The 22,196-nt window shown below is 44.5% G+C and overlaps 1 protein-coding gene across 1 annotated transcript; it reads right to left on the bottom strand.

Moving 5' to 3' along the window:
- Window positions 1–1,474: 1,474 nt before the first annotated feature.
- On the bottom strand, window positions 1,475–21,894 carry LOC134371861 (sialic acid-binding Ig-like lectin 10). The gene is made up of 8 exons (XM_063088765.1): window positions 21,876–21,894; window positions 20,621–20,722; window positions 19,398–19,682; window positions 18,786–19,067; window positions 18,532–18,634; window positions 7,023–7,162; window positions 3,174–3,298; window positions 1,475–1,480 (listed from the first exon to the last, which is right to left on the bottom strand). Exons 1-8 carry the CDS (start codon window positions 21,892–21,894, stop codon window positions 1,475–1,477), a joined length of 1,062 nt encoding a protein of 353 aa, XP_062944835.1.
- Window positions 21,895–22,196: the final 302 nt, after the last annotated feature.

The following is a 22,196-nucleotide window of genomic DNA, read 5'->3' as shown; positions in this document are numbered from 1 at the left end:
CAACTTGGCTAAGCTAGAGCCCTTAATTATTCAATGAAACACTGAGAGAGGTGTTGCCGTGAAGGTATTTTGTAGATGTGACTGTTACCTGTAATCAGTTGACTTTATTGTATATATTTAAGGTGTGCAACATGATGTTTTGATATACATATACATAGTGAAATCATTACCACAGTCAAGCAAATTAACATATCACCTCACAGTTACCTTTTTTTGTTGTCATTGTTGTTCTAATCAGTTGACCTAAGTAAGAGAGATTATCTTCAATAATGTAGGTGGGTCTGATTCAATCCACTGAAAGGTATTAAGAGCAGAATGGAGGTTTCCCAGGAGAAGAAAAAATTCTGCTTCTGGGCAGTAGCTTCGGCTGCTGCCTGGGCACTTCCAGCCTGCCCCTCCTGTCTGCCTTTCCTGTGGATTTCAGACCCGCTGTGTTAGACCATTCAGGCTGCTATAACAAAATACCATAGACTGGGTGGCTTTTGAACAACAGAAATTTTTTATAGTCCTGGAGGCTGGAAAGTCAAAGATCAAAGCACCAGCAGATTTGGTGTCTTGTGAGGGCCCACTTGCTGATTCATAAATGGTGCCTCTCACTGCATCTTCACATGGTAGCGGGGAGAACTCCTTATAAGTGCATTAATCCCATCCATGTAGGTTCCATCCTCATGACCCAATCACCTCCCAAAGGCCCCACCTCCAAATACCATCACACTGGGGATTAAGTTTCAACGTATGAATTTTGGGAGGACACATTCAGTACATAGCACCTGCCTAGCCAACCCTCACAATCACGTAAGCCACTTCTTTACAATGAATCTCTTAATATGAATCTACTACGGGTTCTGTTTCTCTAGTGGAACCCTGATACAAATGGAAGGACCCATGTAACACTGTGCTTAATATATGGCCTGTCGTGGGCAAAGAGTTCAACAGACCTAAGAACTCCTGTTATGGTGCCCTTAACACCAGGCGGGGTACTGAAGAATCATTAACTCATCTTCACGTCACAGTGATGCAAGGTCTGTTATGTTCCCATTTTACAGGTGACGCTGGGGTTAGGGGACATGGGATTAGCCCACACTAAGGGCCAGAGCTGGAACCCAAACACAGGTGGCCCAGCTCCATCACCTGAGTGGCCAACCTTTAAGATTCACACTCTCATGGCACCCCCGCAGTGACCCATGGGTGGGGAGACTCCTACCCGGGAGAGGCAGGGACAGTAGCAGCCCTATCCATGGCCATTCTTAAAACCCAGCAGAGTACAGGGCACACAAAGGAGTAACTATCTGTTAATGGAATTGAGAGAAACAGACAGACAGACAGTCTTTTGAAGTAAGATGGGAGGGGGATCTTAGACCTGCTCCTTGAGACAGCAAAGCCTAAAGCAACTTCGGGGCCCCAGACAAATCCCTTCTCCAGTCTGCACTCTAGCCTTCCTGTCTCTGAGATGGGAGAAGCAATCCTGACGGGCCTACCTCTTAGGAGCAGGCAGGAGAGGGCAGGGGTACCCCAGATCCAGCTTGGCTCCTCAGGCTGTGAGACCCTGGGAAGGACCCTCTTCTTTCTGAACTTCAGCTTCCTCATGGGTAAGGGCAGGGGGATAGCTTCTGCTCATAAGGTAGGAGTGTGATCTTAGGGAGGCCTCTTAACTCCTCCTCTGTAAGATGGGAATGACAATCAGACTGATTCCACAGGGCTGCTGGATGAAGTGAATGAAGGCATGTGAGGGCTTAGGACACGCTCAGTCCTAGCCAGTTCCATTATCATGGTTGTTTCCATCATTTCCTGAAGGAATAGAGGAGGTTTATACAAAACCATCTGCCCATGATCGCCTGCTTGGATCTCCTCCTTGTAGACTTACTCATCGACACAACTGACCATTGACTGAGTTAGGAGTTTGCTCCAGAGACTCAGCCCCACTCTTTCGTCCACATAGAGAGTCCCAACTAATCAGAAGTGACGTCGGCCTAGACAGAGATACAAGCATCCTCTTCTAATGGGTCTCAGCGCTTTAGGCCATTTGGCTCCCACCCCTGCCTGCACTGGATGGATCTCTGTCCTGGTCTGGACAGGCATTAACCCGTCTCATCTCTGTGTGGCATCTGGAGGCCTTGGGGAAATGATTGCTAAATGAGCAAATGAAGAAAGGGAGGGAAGAATGAGAAATAGTAAAAGAGAGAAAGAAAGGAGAAACAATGGAATATTATTCAGCCTTAAAAAAAGAGCCTGCCGTTTGCAACAACATGGATGAGCTTCGAGGACATTATGCAAAGTGAAATAAGGCAGACACAGAAAGAAAAATACTGCATACTTTCACTTATATGTGGAATTTTTTAAAAAGTCAAATACACAGAGATAGAGAATAAAATGGTGATTAGCAAGGCTAGAGGGAAGGGGTGGGGAGAAAATGCGGAGATGCTGGCCCAAGTACATAACATAGGAGATATGTAAAACCAACAAGTAAAGAGATCTAAGGTACAGCATGGAGAGGGTATATTTGAGATTTTTGCCGAAAGTGTAGATTTTAAGTGGTCTTGCCATAACAATATCAAAAACAGGTAACTGAGATGATGGATATGTTAATTTGCTTGACTACAGTAACTATTTCACTGTGTATATATTTATCAAAATATTGTGTTGCACAGTTTAGATATATACAATGAAAAAAAATTTTTTTTTTAAAGGAAGGAGAAACAGAGGGGGAGGGAGGGAGAAGGATGGCAAGTGAGGTTGAGAATGACAAGGAGACAGGAGGTGGGTGGGGATAAACTAGAAAGAGAAAGAACTCCAAGGCAGACAGAGGGAGGGAAAGAAAAAAGCACAGCGGTAAGCCCAGGAAATACAAGGGTACTTCAAAAAGTTTGTGGAAAAATAGAATTAAAAGGCAATACAAATCTTTCCACTAACTTTTTGATGTACCCTCGTTTGAATGTACGACAGAAGCTGCAGGGGCAGATGGGATCCCCGCCATCACAGCTTTCTGAATGAAAGAATGAATGAATGCCTAAATGAATAAATGAACAGATGAATGTATGGGAGAGAGAGATTGTCACCACCTGGAAATCCTGCCCCCTCCTGGCTACCTGGAGAACTACCACGTATCCCACAGGACTCGGCTCAGGCACTACTCTCTGGAGGCCCGGATTGCTATGCTGGAGAAGACACCTCACCAGGGCTTCCGCCATGCTCCATGCTGCCTCCTTCACCACACATCCTGCTCTCTCCGGGGCCATCTGTGTCTGCTGCCCCCGCTGGTTCATGGATGACTCATCTGCATCTCCTGCACTTCCAGAACCTGAGCAGGCATTAGACAGGAGTGTGGTCGAGGGATGACTTAGCAGGCCTAGGCTGTCCAAACCCTGCACATTCCAAAGAAAGGTTTGGCCTTTGATTGGCCCAGGAGATCATGTCTAAGCCCTTGGGATATCATGACATCCTACAACAAGAGGGTCTTGGGCCAGGTGAGATAATCTATGCTAACAATGCAATTGACGATGGGGTCCTTGGGCCATATTGTATCATTTTGACCTCTAGAGGTGCTGGAGACTGAGTAACTAACGTCAGTCATGTGGGTGGTCATCCAGGCCTACATAAACAACCTCCAGTAGAAACCCTGGACACTAAAGCTCAGGTGAATTTGCCTCGCTGGCAATACTCCATTCCTGTTGTCATGAATTGTTGCTGGATAATTGAGTGCTGTTCATACGACTCCACTGGGAGAGGACAGCTGGAAACTTGTGCCAGGTCTCTCATAGACTCTGCCCTATGCACCTTTTTCCCTTTGCTGATTTTAATCTGTATCCTTTGCTGCAATAAACTGTAACTGAGTATAACAGCTGTGCTGAGCTCTGTGAGTCCTAGTGAATCATCCAACCCGAGAGTGGTCTTGGGGACCCCTGACACACAAGGCATCAGTAAATGTCTACTCAGAAGGAAGTGAGCTCTGGTCTCCTCTGGGTCCTCTGCATGGGCTTCCCCTATGAGTCTCATGACTACCCTTTAAGTTTGTGATTCTCAGACTGGTTCAGAGAGTCTGAGGGACTTGCTGAGAGTCACACAGCTTGGCATTGGAGCTCTGTCTGTCTATCTTACCCCACAGTGACCTCTTATGTCTTTCCCTTCACTCTGGGGAAAGAGTTCAGCCCTGTAACCACTTCTTGGGAGACAGTTCCACTTTCTAACCTCATCTTTATTTGTGGAGCTGCTGCCAGCTCCCTGCTACTCCCACCCCACTGCCCATCCATGGGGATGTTACATTTTTTCTGGAGTCGGTCACATTTTTCCTGGAGTTGGTCTCCTTGTCTCCACGATCCTCTAAGTAGCAGAGCATCAGGACTTTGAAGTCAAACTCAGGCACATTGTCACTGTCATGTGTGTCCTTCAGAGGAAAAGGGAAGCTGGCCAGGGATCAGCTCCTCTCTTATTTTTCCTGAGGGTTGGCTGGGTGACAGTTGAGGTCTGTTTGTAGAGAAGCTTCGCCCATGCCCAGCCTGGGGCACCTTTTCTGGCTCATTTCTCACTGTCCTCTGCCCCCTTCCCCCAAAATGCTGCTCACCCTGCCCTGCTGGAGCACTCTGACCTCCATCCTCGCCCAGCGCCAATGCCTCCTGCTTCTGAGCCTGTGGCTTCCTGTGCCTGGCATGCCATCACCCCTCCCTACATGTCTGCCCAGCTCAGGTGGCAACCCTCCGGCTCCCCAGGCAGAATATAGCCCTCCCTCTCCCAGTGCTGGCCCCTCACCCCCCAGTTGCTCCCTGGGACACGGGCCTGGCCACGTGGGGCTGTGACAACCTGGAGGTTCTTATAGTCAGGACCAGGTCTGACTCCTCTCTGTGTCCCCAGCTCAGGGCCTGGCATAGGAGAGGCCTCAGGGAGTTCTTTGTGGCCACAAGAGAAATACCTGGAATGTTCTTCTCTATCTAGGGAACTCTTCCTTATCCTTCCAGACCCAAGCTACTTCCCAGTGCCTGGGGATTCTGGTTGTACTTGGCAAGGTGTCTGTGTTCTGAATAACTTCACCTGCTTTAGGCAGGAGGTGGGTGTAAGAAGAGGGCATCCCCCCCAATATCTATGCTTCTAGTTAGATTTTTAAGTGAGAGGTCTGCATATGGCTTTTCTTTGACCCAGACCTTTTAAAAAACATATTCTCAATTACTAACATGTTTGAATCAAGAAATTTCACACTGAAACCTGGATCTCTGGATTTCCTGGAAAAACATAATCAGAAGAATTGGCAACTCCTGCTCAGGACTGGGGGTGGGAAGGAGTAGGAGTGGAGTTCGCTGCTGTTAGCCACACTTCAGGAGGGGCACCTGCTCTTAAGATGGACGCAGCTCCCATCAGGCCTCCTGCATTCATTTTGTTCCCTGCCTGGCTGCTGTGAGCTTTTGAGTTGCAATCTCTGCACTAGTGTTATAAGATCAGGAGAAAATAGTCAGGGACAGGGACTCTAGGGGTCCAGGGGCCCAGGATTCAGGAGTCCTGAGCAGCTCACAGTCTTGCTATGTGGCCTGAGGTACAGCGAGCCTCAGTTTCCCTGTTTGCAATGTGGATGTGAGGAAGATGGAGCCCCATGGTCCCCAATGCCCCTGCAGAGATTCCCTCAGGGGTTCTTTAGTGTTTCAGCCACTTCCCTCCTACAGGTTTCAGTTTTTCTCTCTGTGGAATTCTGAGGCTGGTTTGATCGATGGCTCCCCATTGCCTGGTCATCTGGGTTCACAGTGGCCCGTGTGGCCTCAGCAGTAGTGACAGTCGGTTTCCAAGCACTGCCTCCCTCGCATGTCCTTCGTGTTTGGTCAGTGTTTGTATGTGGTGGCCTGCCTGCCCATGCAGCTTGCTCCTCGGGGGCAGGCATAAGGCGTGTTCCCTGCATGGCTGACGTAAGGCCTGGCACATGGGAGTCCCCAGGGGATGTTTGCTGAGTGGACAGGTGAGGGCCTGGCAGCAGGCCTCTGGGTCTAGAGCCTGAGATGGAGCCACTGTTGTGCTCTGAAGCTCTGTGCAGGTCTGACTGGGCCAGTGAGGCCACGTGTGTGTCACAATCCATGTTGGAATTCACTTGTCTACTCTCTTCTTTCTCTCTGAAGAGCTCTAGACTGTGGGAGAAACAGATGCTGCTGTTCCTCTGCCTTTGGGCAAGCCCCTTCCCCTCTCGGGGTCTCCCACCCATGGAGGGATCCACCTAGCTCCTTTAAGCCTCTGTTATGGGCTGAATTCTATCCCCCTCAAATTTCTATGTTGAAGTCCTAACCGCCAGTACCTGAGAATATGATCACATTTGGATATAGAGCCTTTACAGAGGTGAATAACTTAAAATGAGGTCATATGGGCGGGCCCTAATCTAGTGACTGCTATCCTTATAAGAAGAGGAGATCAGGACACAGACATGCACAGAAAGAAGACCACATGAGGACACAGGGAAAAGACGGCCATCTACAAGCCAAGGAGAGAGTCCTCAGAAGAAATTGACCCTGCCGACACTTTGTTCTCGACTTCTAGACTCCAGAATTGTGAGAAAATAAATTTCTGGTGTTTTAAGCCACCCAGTAGGTGGTACTTTGTTATGGCAGTCCTAACAGACTAATAAAGTCCCCCTTCTACTATTTACTGTCGTCTTTTGGCTGGGCGACGCTGTCTATGTCCCAGTGGGCCATCCACGGGGCAGGGGCTGGGGCTCAACCCCGACAGAATCCTCACCATCCACAGGGCAGGGCTAGGCTAGTCCAAGGGGCCCTCAGCATGAAGGGCAAGCAAACCTGTACAGACTCCCAGATAAGGCCCAGCCCTGCTTCTCTATGCCAGTGGCCACACATCAGATGGAGCTAGAGAGCTGCTGCAAGTGCAGACCATCTGGGCTCTGGCACTGGGGGCTCAGGTTGGCAGGTTTGGGGCGTGCAGTTTGGGGGGTGGGGCGGGGCCAAGAATCTCCATTCTTAACCAGTGCCCCCTGGTGGCGAGTGGGGTCTGGCCTGCAGCCTGGCTGGTTGATGGCCGGGACTCAGATTGGCCCACGGACTTACCTGTAGCCCAGGCTGATGGGGTTTTTGCTTCAGACTCCTTAGGTATTTCTGGCTGCTCCAGTAACTCTGGCTTCTTGAGGATCAGGGCCTCTTTGGTCTTGGGAATTTGCTTTTCCTCCCACCATTTAAGCATCTTCATTCTAAGGCAAAAAGCCCTGTGGTTAATGCTGTGCTCAGTCTCTACCCCCAAGAAGGGGCCCCAGGCTGGGGGCCAGAAGACCAGGCTTCCTCCACTTGCTGGCTCTGTGACTAGCACACCCACCCCACCCCATCAAATAAGGATATGAATCCCTATTTTCTTGGGTTGGACCCTCTTGCTAGCCTCTTTCCTGGCCTCTTGGCCTCTGGTCTGTCCCCCAGCTGGCCCCAGAGCTGGCCCTGCACCTACCCTGCTCACAGTTCTCCCATGGTTCCCCAGTACCTCCAGGACAAAGTCCCAGACCTTCAGCCCAGTGGCCCTTCTGGCTGTGCCTTTTCTCCTCTTCTCTTGCAACCCCATAATGTCTCAATATGTATACTTTTTGGTTTTGGACAGGTTTTCTTTTGTTTGTTTGTTTGGTTGGTTGGTGTTGCTTTGGGGTTGGGTGTGTGTGTGTGTGTCCTTTCTTCTTTATCTTAACATTTCTGGTATATTACCTTTCAATTCTATTTTTCTACAAACTTTTTGAAGTGCCCTGGTATGGCTGCATATCAGTACGTGGGGAGCTTCCTTGGTCTTTTCGACAGCTGTGTAGTGTTCTGTTGTGTGGATATACCATAAATTTTATAATGGTCCCCTTTGTCTCTCGTTCTGGTGAGTGCGTGTTCTGCTGGCCGATCCCCTGCTACCTGCTCTGTCCTTCTATTGTGCGTCTCCCACACAGCAGCCCGAGTGAGCGTTTGTCTCTCCTCAGATGGATATTCTTCCTTTGCTCCTTTTTGCATTGAGAATAAGACCCAAATCTCCATTTCCTGTATGAAAACCCTCCCTCTACAAAAATGCCTGAAAACGCTGATGAAAGTACCACCAAATAGAGTTGGGGCTGAGGTTGTAAGGAAGTGAAGTGAAAATTAGAGGCTATGAATAAACTGAGGGCTGGCTGCACTTTTCTGAGTTGTGGGGGAAGTGGGGTGTTTGCTGATTATAACAACCAAAGGGTTTGGTTTAAATGCTCCAGTGACAAAAGACAATGAGGCTTTGGGTCCACACTAGGTGGGGAGTTGGACCTGACACCCCTACATCAAGAGAGTGCTAGAAAAAAAATCTAGCCACGGATCAAGAGAATGACAAGGAAGCATGTCTATTTCAACCTGGGTTCTGAGCTGGGAAAACATTTTTTTTCCTCTTAGAATTTGAGGCCACAGGCCTGACCTTACAATTTTGGGTCAGAAAGCCCCAAGGTAAGCAATCAACAAAAATAACTCTGGGTTTGTTACACTCTTGGGCAATTCACACAGAACTAATTTTGGAGCGACTCACTCATCACATCAGCCACATACATTTGTCACAGATGAATTCCTACTGAATTGGACCTTCCAGAATTACACAGGAGGAAATCCATGAGTGAGGATAAAACCCAAATTTCTCACTACAGCCTTCAGGACTCTGCCCAGTCTGGCCCCTCTAGAGCTTGTCCCTCACTCTGAGCTCCAGCCACATTAGCCCTCTCTGGGCTCTTGGTTTCTCCAAACCTCTCCCACCTCACAGCCTAGAACTTGCTGTTCCTGCTGTCTGAACACTCCCAGTCCTCCTTAGGTCTCAGAGCAGTTGTCACTTCCTCAAAGAGGCTTTCCCTGACCCTTCCATTGAGACTGCTTCTTGCCACCTTCCCCCATTAGAGCAGTCCCCCTTATCTGTAGGTTTGCTTTCTGCGGTTTCAGTTACCTGCAGTCAACCACAGTCTGAAAAATTAAATGGAGAATTCCAGAAATAAACAACTCATAAATTTTAAATTGCACACTGTTCTGAGTAGTGTGATGAAATCTCACACTGTCCTGCTCTGTTTCACCTGGGACAAGAATCATCCCTTCGTCCCCAGTGTCCATGCTGTGTATGCTCCCCGCCCATCAGTCACTTAGTAGCTGTCCCAGTTATCAGATCAGCTGTCATGGTGTAGTAGTGCTCGTGTTCAAATAACCCTTATTTTACTTAATAATAGCCCCAAAGCACCAGAGTGGTGATGCTGGCAATTCAGATGTGCCAAAAAGAAGCCATAAAATACTTCCTTTAAGTGAAAAGGTGAAAGTTCTTGACCTAATAAGGAAAGAAAAAAAAGTTGTATGCTAAGATTACAAAGATCTATAGTAAGAACAAATCTTCTATCCAATGCAATTGTGAAGAAGAAAAAAAAAGTTGTGCATAGTATATATAGGGTTTGATGCTATCTGTGGTTTCAGGCATCCGCTGGGGGTCTTGAAACATATCCCCCTTGGATAAGGAGGGACTACTGTATTTTCTCTTGACAGCTCCCTGTTCTTTTCCTCCAGGTGCTTCCTGATATTTGTTACACGCATCTGTGTGTCTCTTTCTTCAGTGTCTGTCTCCCAGAGCCTGGTTTGTTCTGTTACACAACCTGGCATGTAATATTTGCTCAATAAAGTTCTGCTGAATGAATGCACAGAAAAAGGATATGCATTACACAGCATGGCAAATAGTATTTGCTGGATACATTTCTGCAGATCAAGTGTGCAGAACATACATATTTTTTTATAAAGTTCATTTGCACATTTTTCAAGCTTTTTAAAAAAATTATGAATGAGGCCTAAGCATAAAAATACAGACATACACAAAAATAACAAATATTGAAATAGCCTTCACCTTTTGAGGGTCTCTGAACACTAAGCTTATTACTGCACATTATTCTTTTTTGTTTTGTTTTGTTTTTCTCACAACCCACTCCTATGAGTACAAGTAAAGCCACTATCTTACTAAAACTAATGGAGACTTGGATTCGCTCAGACACAGTGACCCTCTTCCTGCCCTCCCAAGATCCCTAAACAGCTGCTGTCCCTCCTGAAGGGAATGCCTTCACACCCATGGTGCAACGTGATGTCTCCAAGCCGCCTTCTCAGCCCTCTGCCTGGGGCACTACCCACACCTCTCCTGTCCTGACTCTCATCCCACCTGTACCCTGTCCCTCCCCTGCCCATCAATGAGTCCTCCCTTCCACTGTGCTTTGAACCTCCTGCCCACCTGCACCCTCACCTCCTTCCCTAAGGACACCACCTCCAAAGCCCCCTCCAGTGAGGGCTGCCCTTCCTTCCTGTGGCCTGATTCTCTACGGGGCCTGGAGCCCACACCTGCATTTTTTGTTTGTTTGTTTTTAGAATCCTCACTCTCTGCCTGAAGAACCCCCTTTTGCTACTTTGAAGCTCATGCTCTTAGGCCAGAACATCCTCTTCCCCTCCTCATTTCTGTGATCAGCCCTCCAGGCCAAGCCGCCATATTCCCAGAGGATTTTTTTATGCCTGACACATGGACTCCCTCTCCTGAGATTCCTGCCATCATCTTGAGAGCTTTTAGCATTCACATGGCGATACCCATCTGACACCCTGACAGATCAGTTTCTTGAGCTCCTGTGGCTGGTTAATTGTTGGTGGCAGCTGGTATCCTTTTCTGGGGGAATCAGTCATGTCTTCTCTGGGGTTGATATATCAGCATGAGAAGGATAAGTTCTCTTTCAGCTAGAGTTGCTAAGACAGGAAGATGTGAACTTGGGGCTACTGCTGGTCATCTTATCCACTAGGTGGAGAGAGCTTCCAGAGATCAAGTCAGCCACAAGCAAGCAGAGCCACAGGATGGGGACAGACAGACTCTTGGTGATGTCATTTGAGTGCCTGGAGCAGTCATGCCTGAAGTATAGACCCACCCTGTTATGAGTTGAATTGAGTCCCTCTCCAAATTTCTGTGTTGAAGTCCCAACCCCCAGTGCATCAGAATGTAACCATATTTGGAGACAGGACCTTTAAAGAGGTAATTAAGGTTAAATGAGATCATGTGGCTGTGCCCTAGTCTATGTGACAGTATTCGGAGACAGGTCATTTAAAGAGGTAATTAAGATTAAATGAGGTTAAATGGGTGAAACCTAATCTATGTGACTGTATTTGGAGATAGGACCTTAAGTTAAATGGAGTCTATTAGAGTAGGGCCCTAATCCTATATGACTGGTGTCATTATATCTTAGTCCATTAAGGCTGCTAAAACCAAGTACCATAGACTGGATGGCTTATAAACAACAGTAATTTATTTCTCACAGTTCTAAAGGCTGAAAAGTCTAAAATCAAAGAGCCAGCAAAATCGGTGTCTGGTAAGGGTTCACTTCCTGGTTCAGAAACAGCCTTCCTCCTCCTGTGTCTTCACATAGTAGAAGGGTTAGGGCACCTCTGGGGTTTCTTTTACACGGGCACTAAGTCCACTCATGAAGGCTCTGCTCTCATGACCTAAGCACATCCTAAGGGCCCTACCTCCTAATACCATCCCACTGGAGGTAAGGATTTCAACATATGAATTTTGGGAGGGTGGGACACAAACATTCAGACCATAGCACCTGACAAGAAGAGGAAGAGACACCAGGGATGTGTGTGCACAGAGGCATGACCACGTGAAGAGACAGCAAGAGAGTGGCCATCTACAAGCCAAGAAGAGGGGCCTCAGGAGAAACCAACACTGCCAACACCTTGATCTTGAACTTAGAGCCTCCAGAACAGTGAGAAAATAAATTTCTGCTGTTTTTAAGTCACAAAGTCTGTGGTATTCTGTTATGGCAACCCTAGCAAACTAATACATACCTTTAGACTTAACAGATGGCCAATATGTTTCTGTGGCAGATTAAATTCTTTGATACACTTCCTATGGAAAGATGGAGTCTATTTCCTCTTCCTTTGAATCTTGGCTAACCTATGACTTGCTTTGACATAAAAGATTATGGCAGAAGTGCCACTGTTGATTCTGGGCCTCATATTTAAGAGGACTGGCACCTTCTGCTTTGGGAAAGATCAAATGGGGAAGCCCTAAGACCATACAAAAAGGGATAGGGGCCCAGCTGAGCCCAGCCTTCTGGCTGCCCCACCAAAATGCCCAGTTTGTGCATGAAGGCATTTTGGAACCTCTAGACCAGCCCAGCTGCTGACTGAATACCACCAAGTGACCTCAACACCACCGAGAGCAGAAGAGCCAACCAGATGGGCCTAGCCCAAATTCCTGATCCATGAAATTGTGAGAAATACTAAAATGAGCCACTAAGTTTTGGGGGTAGTGATACAGCCACAGATAACCAGAACTGGGTTTTGTTTGTTTGTTTGTTTTGAGCTTGCTGGTTTTTTGAGCTTATTGAGTTTGGCTCTTGTCACTCACAACTGGAACGGTCCTGACTAATTAAACTGTATCCCTTAACTACTAAGGGTCCACTATATCCCAAAACTTTTCCACCTATGGAAATGTAAATTCCAAAACCTCATGTTCTGCCTAGTTTTTCTATCCATCCAGCTTTCTCATGCGCTCATTCCGACTGTTCCTGTTCTTTGATCTCAGGTGGAAGCCTCAGTTCCAAGACACTATGTTCTCTAATGTCTGCAAAGATCCTTCTGGTTTCTCTTCCTTCCTTCCCTACTGCACTGGGTACAAATGGCTACCCACTTGAAGTGCCTTCTTCCTTCCTGCCTCCTCACCTCCCTTGCCTCCCACCTTACCTCCTCATTACCCTTCCACAGCACCCTGCATGCAAAGACCCAAACCTAGACCAATGCCCACATCTACTCTTTCTCTTCTGCTATAGACCAAATATTTATGTCCCTCTGAAATTCATATGTTGAAACCTAATCCCCAATGTGATGGTATTTGGTGGGGGGGGAGACTTTAGGAGGTGATTTAGTCATGATGGTGGAGTCCTTAGGAATGAGATTAGTGCACTTATAAAAGAGACTCCAGAGAGCTCACTTCCCCTTTTGACACATGAGGACGCAGTGAGAACACAGCTATCTATGAATAAGGAAGCAGTCCCTCACCAGACCCTGAATCTGTTGGTGCCTTCATCTTAGAATTTTCAGCCTCTTGAATTGTGAAAAGTAAATTTCTGTTGTCTATAAGCCACCTAGTGTATGGTATTCTGTTATAGCAGCCCAAAGAGACTAAGACATTTTCAAGTAACGAGACATCACACAGCAATGACGCTTGGCACCATTAATAATCAATAGTCTCCAGGCACAAGTGGGCCTTTGCTGTTGCTCACTGACTGTTTTTCTTGTCTTTGCACAGACCCTAATCATTCTTCTCAATGGCTGTTCCAACCTCAATCCCCTACCCCTCACCCCTGCTCCCACCCACATCACTTTCAGCAGATGGCCTTGCCAGCCTTCCTTTGCTGTAAATATAAGCCTTTAGGAGAGAAGGCCTCAACTCACCCACTTCAATCATAAATGCCCCCTACAGGTAAACAAGTAAAACACAAAACATCCACCACTGGATTTTGAGAATAATTTTGAGAATACAGAAAACTGATTATTTTAGATAGTGTCGTTTCAGTGGTATGTTCCTGGAGAGCAGATTGAACAGTATGAGGGTAATGAGAATCAGGAAGTGGGTGTAAGCTACACTATTTCAAAAAAAGAGTTTGGATGGTAGATAGAGGGACTTGAGGCTGAGATGGGAGAAATTTGAGCATGTTTATATCACTCAGAGAAAGAGACAGGAAAGAAAGAATGATTGAAATTTTAGGAGGCAGAAGGAATGATTAATGGAGTATAGTTGTTAAGGAGGTGCAGGACATGAATTCCCAAGTAAAGGAGGTGGGCTTCACCTTGGACAGGAAGAGGGATGTCCCTTTGTCTGAAAAGGCAAGGAGTACGTCATCAGTGCCAATGATAATAACTGCGCAGATGTTGATGAGTCACCTTTTTCCTGTGAAACAAGTAAAGATTATTGCTGACAGTGAGAGGGGAGGAAATAAAAGAGTTTGTGAAAAAAGGAGAATATTTGGAATATTGACAGGTGTGATGTTGAAGAGGGCTGGCCAGGAGCAAGCTGAAGATTTCTGGGCAGTACTGATCCCCTATGCCCCACCCCACAAATGGAGATACTGAAGGAGGGGTTTCCTTAGTATCTCACTCGTATACACCTCTAACCTCACACTTGTTTACTTGTCTATCTTTTTGGAAAATATAGGACACAAGATAGGTGTTTTAAAAAAAAAGTTTGACAAATATTAAATGAGAGTTCTGTAATGAAAGAAAAGGGCAGAGGCAATATATAAAGGAACAATGGTTGAGAATTTTCCAGAACTGATAAAAGACACAAAAGCACAGATTCTAGAGGTCAAACAAATATCAATAACAACAAATTAAAAAAATCCACAGTTAGTTGTATCTGAGTAAAACTGTTAGTGCCAGTATCGCAAAGCCCAGAAGCCCAAGAAAGGCAACCAGCTTAGGTGAGAGGCCAGGGAAGGCTTCCTGGAGCACATGATGGAAGAGCTGTGAGCTGATTTGTAAGGGATAAGTAAACATCAGTCAGGTGAGAGAGGGGAACAGGGATAGAAGACTAAGTGTAGAGAAGAAAGAGCACTAGGCAGAAGCCACAGTGTCAGCACAGTGTCAAAAACAGTGCTATATGCCACATGAAAATGTAAAGTGTGAGGCGGGGCAGAGGAAATTGAAATAGTGAGGCAGAATACAGAAACTGCAGAGAAAAAGAGATCTTAAAGGTAGAGACAGGAAAAAATAGATTATTTCAAAAGAGTAGCAAATCAGTGTCACAGCTGACTTTTTTCCTGTGATTATAGAAGCAAGAAATTGTGGAATAGTTCAAGGTGCAGAAAGAAAATGCCAACACAGCATACCCAATCTTGGCAAAAATATCATTCAACTATGAAGGCAAAGAGAGAGAGAGAGAGGAGGGAGAGACAGAGAGAGAAACAAAAACTAAGACTGTTTGCTATCAGAAAACTAATTCTAAAAGGCTTCCTAGGATGTATGTCAGAGAAAAAATTAATTCTGGATGGAAAATCTAAGATTTGAGGAACAGAGAGTAGATGTGGTAAATATGTGTGTAAATCAAAATGAACAATGAATGCATAAAATAATAATAAAAATATCTTCTGGTGCTTAAAACTAAAAAAAATGGTATTTCATTGATGATAACATACCACTGGCTGTAAGGTGCATAATATATATGATGTCACAGGAAGGACACGGAGAAGCCTGATAGTTGGCCTCACCTGCTCCATCCTCTTACCCGGTTCTTGACTCTGCCACAGGAAAGAATTCAAGAGCCGGGTCACAGTAGAAGATTAAAACAGTTTTAATGTAACAGATAAGGGATACAGACTTCACAGAGAAAGTGCAGCTAATGCAGAGACTGAGCAGGGCCCACCCCAAGTTTAATACAAAAGTAACAAATACACACTTAAAGTTTACTCCAGAGTGCAGGTTGGCTCAAGAGAGTGAGCAGCTGCTTGCCAAAAGTAAGTTTGATACAAAAGAAAGCATACACATCTCAGCCAATGAAGTGCAGGTTGGCTTCAGGAAAGTAAGCAACAACCCTGCCTCCTGCCGGGATTTGGCTTTTATAGTTTCACCAGCTAATACATATTCATGCTATCTAATGAATGTTTACCTAAGGTGGTTCCCTGTTATGTAACATAGTCTTGCACATGCTCAGCTGGTTTCTTTTTGGATCATGTTCATTCATCAAATACTATCACACACACTGAACATATTCAAGAATGCTCTGTGCTTTTTAGCACTTCTAGCAGGTTATTCAAAGGATAAACTCCACTTTACTGAGCATGCTCGGCTACCAGGGTTATATAACCCTTCTGTACTGAGCATGCCCAGCCACTGGATTTGCATAAGCCAGCCCCTTGAGGTCTCAGTTTCCCCAAGTTGGTACCAAAAAATAGGTCTAACTAGCAACAGTAACACCCCTCTAGGGGAGGGGCGAGAGGAGGGGCTTGAGACCTTAGGGAGTGGCTTGAAACCCAGAGGTGTGTCCTGAAACCTGAACCCAGAGAAACTGAGCACCTCCTGTCTCATATATATCACAAAGAGAAAAAATGCAGCTAATTAATGTGTGACAAAGACTTTAATACAGTCCTGAACTTATATGAATCATCCTATGTCATTACTGATTTGAAATTTCTTTGATCTGTTCTACAGAATTTAGTAATTTCTCGTGACTTCATTGGCATTGACAGGCATGAGTTGTATTGCACTTTTGCCCTTAGTAACAAAAGGTAGCATGGCTTCATCCACTTGTGCAAGTGATGACAGCCATATCAGGACTGCTACCTGGAGCCAACAGCAACTGTGATCACTGATTGTAAGACATATCACGATTTCAGAGATGTTAGAATGCAAAATCATATGCATAATAGAATTGATAGAATGCCATAAAGCACATCATGACAGTAGCATATAGGTTCAGAGAAATTGTTCAATGATCTTTATATTTTCTGGAAGGAGGGTAAAAGGTATTAATTAATGTAGACTTTCATAACTGAAATACACATGCTGTAATTTCTGAGTAACCAGTAAAAAAACAGAAAGAAAACATAATCACATAATTTTCAACTAGCAGAAAGGAAAAAACGGATTGATAAAAATATCAAGTCAATTCAAAAAAGGCAAAAAAAAGAGAAAAAAGAAACATAAGAAACAAACTAGGATGGTATATCTAAATTCAGGTGCACTAGTAATTACATTGAGTAAATTTGGTTAAATCTAATTAAAAGATTACCAAACTAAAAAAAAAAGTCAAATTATATGTTGGTTATAAAGCACATATTTAAACCTCAAGGTCACAGATTGTTTGTTTTTTTTTTTTTTTTTGGTGGCTGGCCAGTACAGATATCCTAACCTGTAATCTTGGTGTTATAAGGCTTCACACAGATTGAAATTTGATGTTAAAAAGAAAAAAAGCTGGAGGAGCTATACTAATATCTGACAAAACGGGCTTTAAGGCAAAGATAAAGAAGAAAAACAGTGTTTGATATCAGAAGGATATACACATTTTTAAATAGTCTTGAAAGTAATGACATGACCTCAAGATATATAAAGCAAAAACTGACAGAATTTCAAGAAGAAATCGACAAATCTGTAATTGTTATGGGAGATTTTAAAACACACCTCTGTTATCATTAGAGCAAGCCAGCAAATAAATCAGTACAAATAGAGAAGATTTTTTAAAAAATTTTATCTTATTTTGTCAGTATACAATGTGATTGATTATTGTGGCCCATTACTGAAACCTCCCTGCCTCCTCCCTCTCCCCCCTCCCTCCCAACAATGTCCTTTCTGTTCGCTTGTCATATCAACTTCAAGGAATTGTAATTGTTGTGTCTTCTTCTCTCCCCCACCAGGTTATTTGTGTATTTATTTACTTATTTTTAGCTCCCACAAATAAGTGAAAACATGTGATATCTCAAATAGAGAAGATTTAAATAGCATAATTAATTAAATCAATTTAAAGGACATATACATACACATACACATACACACACACACACACACACACACACACACACACACACACACACAATCAGCTCTCAATATCCATGGGTTCTGCATCCATCAATCCAACCACCTGTGAATCAAAATTATTTTTTAAAAATTGTGTCTGGGCCAGCCCGTGGCTCACTTGAGAGAGTGTGGTACTGACAGCACCAAGTCAAGGGTTGGAATCCCCTTACCAGTCATCTTTAAAAAAAAAATAATAATAAAATAAATAAATAAATAGATAGATAGATAAATAAAAAGTGTGTCTGTATTGAACATGTACAGACATTTTTCTTGTTATTTCCTAAACAATACAGTATAACTATTTATATATCATTTATTTTACATATTTTACATATTTTACAGTATATGGTATAACAGCATTTACATTGTATTGGGTATTCTAAACAATCTAGAGATGATATAAATTATACAGGAGGATGTGCATAGATTACACCATTTTACATCAGAGACTTAAGCATCCACAGATTTTGGTATCTGCAGGAGGACCTGAAACCAGTCCTCCATGAATACATATACTGCATTCAACAAGAATAAAATACACATTATTTTCAAGCTCATATAAAGTTTTTATAAAAACTAAACAAAAATTGTGCCACAAAGAAAATAAAGAATTGAAATAATGCATGGTATATTTTCTAATTCATATTCAATTTAAGCTATAAAAAAGTTTTAAAAGGATTATTAGAAAATATTGATGTGTCTTAAAAAACCCCATGGGACAAAATACGGACAAAAACTTATAATGAAAATTAGAAATATTTTAACCAAATGATAATAAAATAATTTATATTAAAATTTGTGAGATGCAGCTACAATTGTTCTTAGAGGGAAATTTATAGCCTTAAACACAAATGTTGGAAAAGAAGAATGGCTAAACGTTAATAAAATGAATCCATTTCAAGAAGGCAGACAAAATAAAATAAGCTGGAAGAAACTATTAAAAATAAAATAAAGAACATAAATAAATGTAGTTGGCTCTGAGAAAGGCTTTCTGATGAATTTGAACTTTGATACTCACGTGAGGAGGACAAGGCAGAAGAAGAGCAGAGCAGTTGCAATGGCTCCATACACAATGCCCTGGATCAGCCCTTTCATGAACACATTGGAAACAAAATTCTGATCTGGAATCAGAGGGAAGTGAGAGTGGTTTTTCCCCTAAGGCCTTGAAGTGTGAGCTACAACCCTACTCTTTCCTCTGGCCTTGTGCCCATCCTCATCCTGGTCTCTAAGTGTTGTTTTTCTAGCTCAGTCACTACTGCCCTGTATACTCACCTGGTATAAAGAAGATGCTTGAAGTGTGGATTCCATATTGGTTTTTCCCCTCACAGTAAAGTCTCGTGAGTATTTCTGGCTCCCCAATGAGGTTGATGGTGCTGTTGGCCCAGGGGGCAAGCATGGTGGAAGTCACCTGGAGGATGTTATCCATGCTGTTCACATCCACAGGGGCACCTCCCATCCACCACTGCACAGAGGGAGTGGGGATCCCGTGGAAGGAACAGCGGCACTGCAGTGTCTTCTCCAAGGCACAAGAGGAGTTGTACAATCTGGCAGGTGCTGTGGGGAGAAAGAGTCAGGAGTCAGCCAGGTATCCTGACTTTCCTTCTCCACTTCCTCCAGGACCCAATCTTCTCTTTGTCATTCACAAGGAGGTTCAGAAAGATTTTTTGGAATCCTAGAGTGGGGCTGGGGACTCAGAGAATTGTCCTTCATCCTCTTCATTTGCCTCAGAATTGGGCTCAGCACTTACCTATGGCCTTTCAGAAGCAGAGGCCAAGAGAAGATATGATTTCTCCCCAGACTTCTTCTCCTCTGGGACTCAGGTCTTTCTCTTGGGCCCACCATTTCCCCCAGACTCTGGACCCTGCCCATGCCCACAGAACTCACAGACCACTTGGAGCTTGACCACGCTACTTCTGGTTAAGTTAGCTAGGGAGATGTTCAAGTGACATTTGAGGGTGGTGCCATGGTACTCAGGGTTCAGGGTGAAGTGCAGCACCAGGGAGGAGGAGTTGCTGGAGACAGTTGGGTTGGAGGACACGGCAGGTCCTTTCCAGAAGAGGAAGAGAGCATTGGTTTCTTTGCAGTCGCCTTTGATGGTACAGGTAGAGGTCACAGTTTCCCCAGACACAAGAATCTCTGGGATGCGGAGCTCTGGTTTCTGGGTCAGGTCTGGGGGAGAGAAAAGGAGTGGATTCAAACCTTGGGGACAAAGGACCCTCATGAACACTTCACTGCTGCACAGTGTTTCCAGTTTACAAAGTGCTTTCCTACCTATTAGCTCACTTGGAATCCCATTCCACCTCTCCAACAACCTTATGGAACCTGGGATTGTTATTGTTGGGTGGTTTTTCACTAATAGATTTCCTTTTTCTGTGTGGAAGTGGCACACCCCATTGTCCAGGTGAGCAAACTTAAGACACTTATTTAAGATGGCAGAGCTTGAACCTGAACTTTGGGCTTTCAAAACCCAAGAATGAATGAATTTTCTGAGGATCTGCATTGCCTATGACTCCTTACCTGTCCCTCAGACTAGACTTCCAAGTGTTAGCTTCTACTCTGCCTCCCTCCCCCAAACCAACTCTCCACTCAGGCTCAGCCCCTTCCCAGCCAATCTGTGATCATTTCCCCCTTATCTCTTACTGGCTGGGTGCTTCTGGGCAAGTCACTTCCCCTCTCTTTGCCATTTCTATTCTAAAAAATAACCAACTGCACCAGTCTTCTTGTATTACTGTTGTAAAACTTAAACATCTAAGGTTTTGTAAAGCCCAGTGCCCAGTGAAATAAAAACCAACTTCCAGAACTCCCTCTGGATTTCCTTCTTTCCAAACTACTTATTGCATGAGATTGAATGTCACCTGACATAGAGAGTTTGACATTCTCCCTCAGGAAAGCACTTTTTTGTTCTCCTAGATCTGCATCGAATAAGTATGTCATGCTGTCTTTTCTGGGTATGTCACGTATCATCAGGGAACAGTCTAGTTCTTCAAGATCTCCAACAGCGTGGAATCTGTGCCTGAAGTTATCATCTATGGTAGCATTGGGTTTATTTGTAGCTACAGGAGAACTGATATTTTTATTGAGCCAGTAGCCCATGATCATGGAATCACTGGGGGATTCTTTGGGAAATTCAAATATGCAAGGAATTGCAGTGCACAGCTCCTCTTCCACTGGTATCTTCTCAACTTCCACCAAAACATGAGAAAGTAATCCTGTGGAGACAGATCCAAGTTGAAAAATAGATTTATCTAATGTCCTCCAGTCTCTCGCCTGTGCATTAAAGGATTAACTTTACCCAAGAAAGGTTTAGCACTTGCCCCACTCCTGGAAGGGAACTCTGAGCCCTTGGAATATCCTGCCTGATAATCGTCTGTGTTTACCTGGTGTGTTAGGCTACACCAGATAGTCTGTGCTAATGATGTGATTTAAGGTGGCGGTCTTGGGCCCTGCAGTATCAGCTTGACCTCTGGAGGGGCTGGAGACTAAGATCATCCATACCTACACGACCAGACCCCCAGTAAAAACCCTGGACTTAAGGTGTGGTGAGCTTCCCTGCTTGGCGATACTCTGTGCATGTCACCACATATTGTTGCTGGGAGAAATAAGCTCTGTTCATGCAGCTCCACTGGGAGAGGATAGCTGGAAGCTTGCACCTGATCTCTCCTGGACCCTACTCTATGTACCGTTTCCCTCTACTGATTGTAATCTGTATTCTTTTGCTATAATCAACTGTAACTACAACAGTTCTGAGTTTTGTGAGTCCTTCTTGTGAATTATTGAATTTGAGGATAGTCTTGGGGATTCCCAAATTGCACCGCCTCAATCCAGTCTGCTGAGCTTTTTTGTTACTCTTGTTGTTGTATTAATTGTATTTGTCATCATTTCTGAATCTCAGTTTCTCAATCAGAAAAATGGACACAATAATACCAATGCTACAATGTAGTGAGAATTAAAGATGATAACTACAAGGCCAAATGGCCCTCTGTAATGACAATTGCAGTCTGTAACTTAGTTGTTAGCTCTTAGTTAACAGTTATTCCTTCCTTTTCCTTCTCTAGTTCCTAGATGACAGCTCTCTCATGTACAAAACAGACGGACTGGTGAACTACATGATTCCTGAGGCCACTTCTACTGCAGCCTAAGATGATGGTAGTAATACAGATTTCCTGGTACCTTCATAGATATCTGCTTAAGCCATTCTCGTAATGGTTTTACCTCCCTAGACATATGGGGAAACTGAGGCTCAGTGAGATTAAGGTCTTGGCCCCAGGTCATAAATGATGGAGTAACAGCATCAGACCTGGACCGCAGCTTCCCACACTCTAAGCCAGTACTCCAAGTCTTCACACCCAGGGACCTTGACACCTTGGTTCTGGGCCACCATGCTGTTTCTCTTCTGTAAGATGTGACTCAATAACACCCACCACACCAGTGGTGATGTTGAGAGAGCAGATGTGAATGCATCTATTGTTTAAGTTCTAGAGCAGCAGGGGCATGGCATTAAAATGGAACTAGGAGTCAAAAGAGTTGACACCTTGCTGGCAAAATCTCTAGTGTCTTTGGGTGAGTTGCTTAACCTCTTCAAGCCTGTTTCCTCGTCTGTAAAATGGGAATAATAATTCTTTAGGGAGCTGTTGGGTACATCAAATGGAACACATGGTGGGTTATAATGTCAATCACAGAATA

Source organism: Cynocephalus volans, chromosome 3 (genome assembly GCF_027409185.1).
Source record: "Cynocephalus volans isolate mCynVol1 chromosome 3, mCynVol1.pri, whole genome shotgun sequence".
NCBI classification, from domain to species: domain Eukaryota; kingdom Metazoa; phylum Chordata; class Mammalia; order Dermoptera; family Cynocephalidae; genus Cynocephalus; species Cynocephalus volans.
This window is presented reverse-complemented; position numbering and strand designations above follow the sequence as displayed.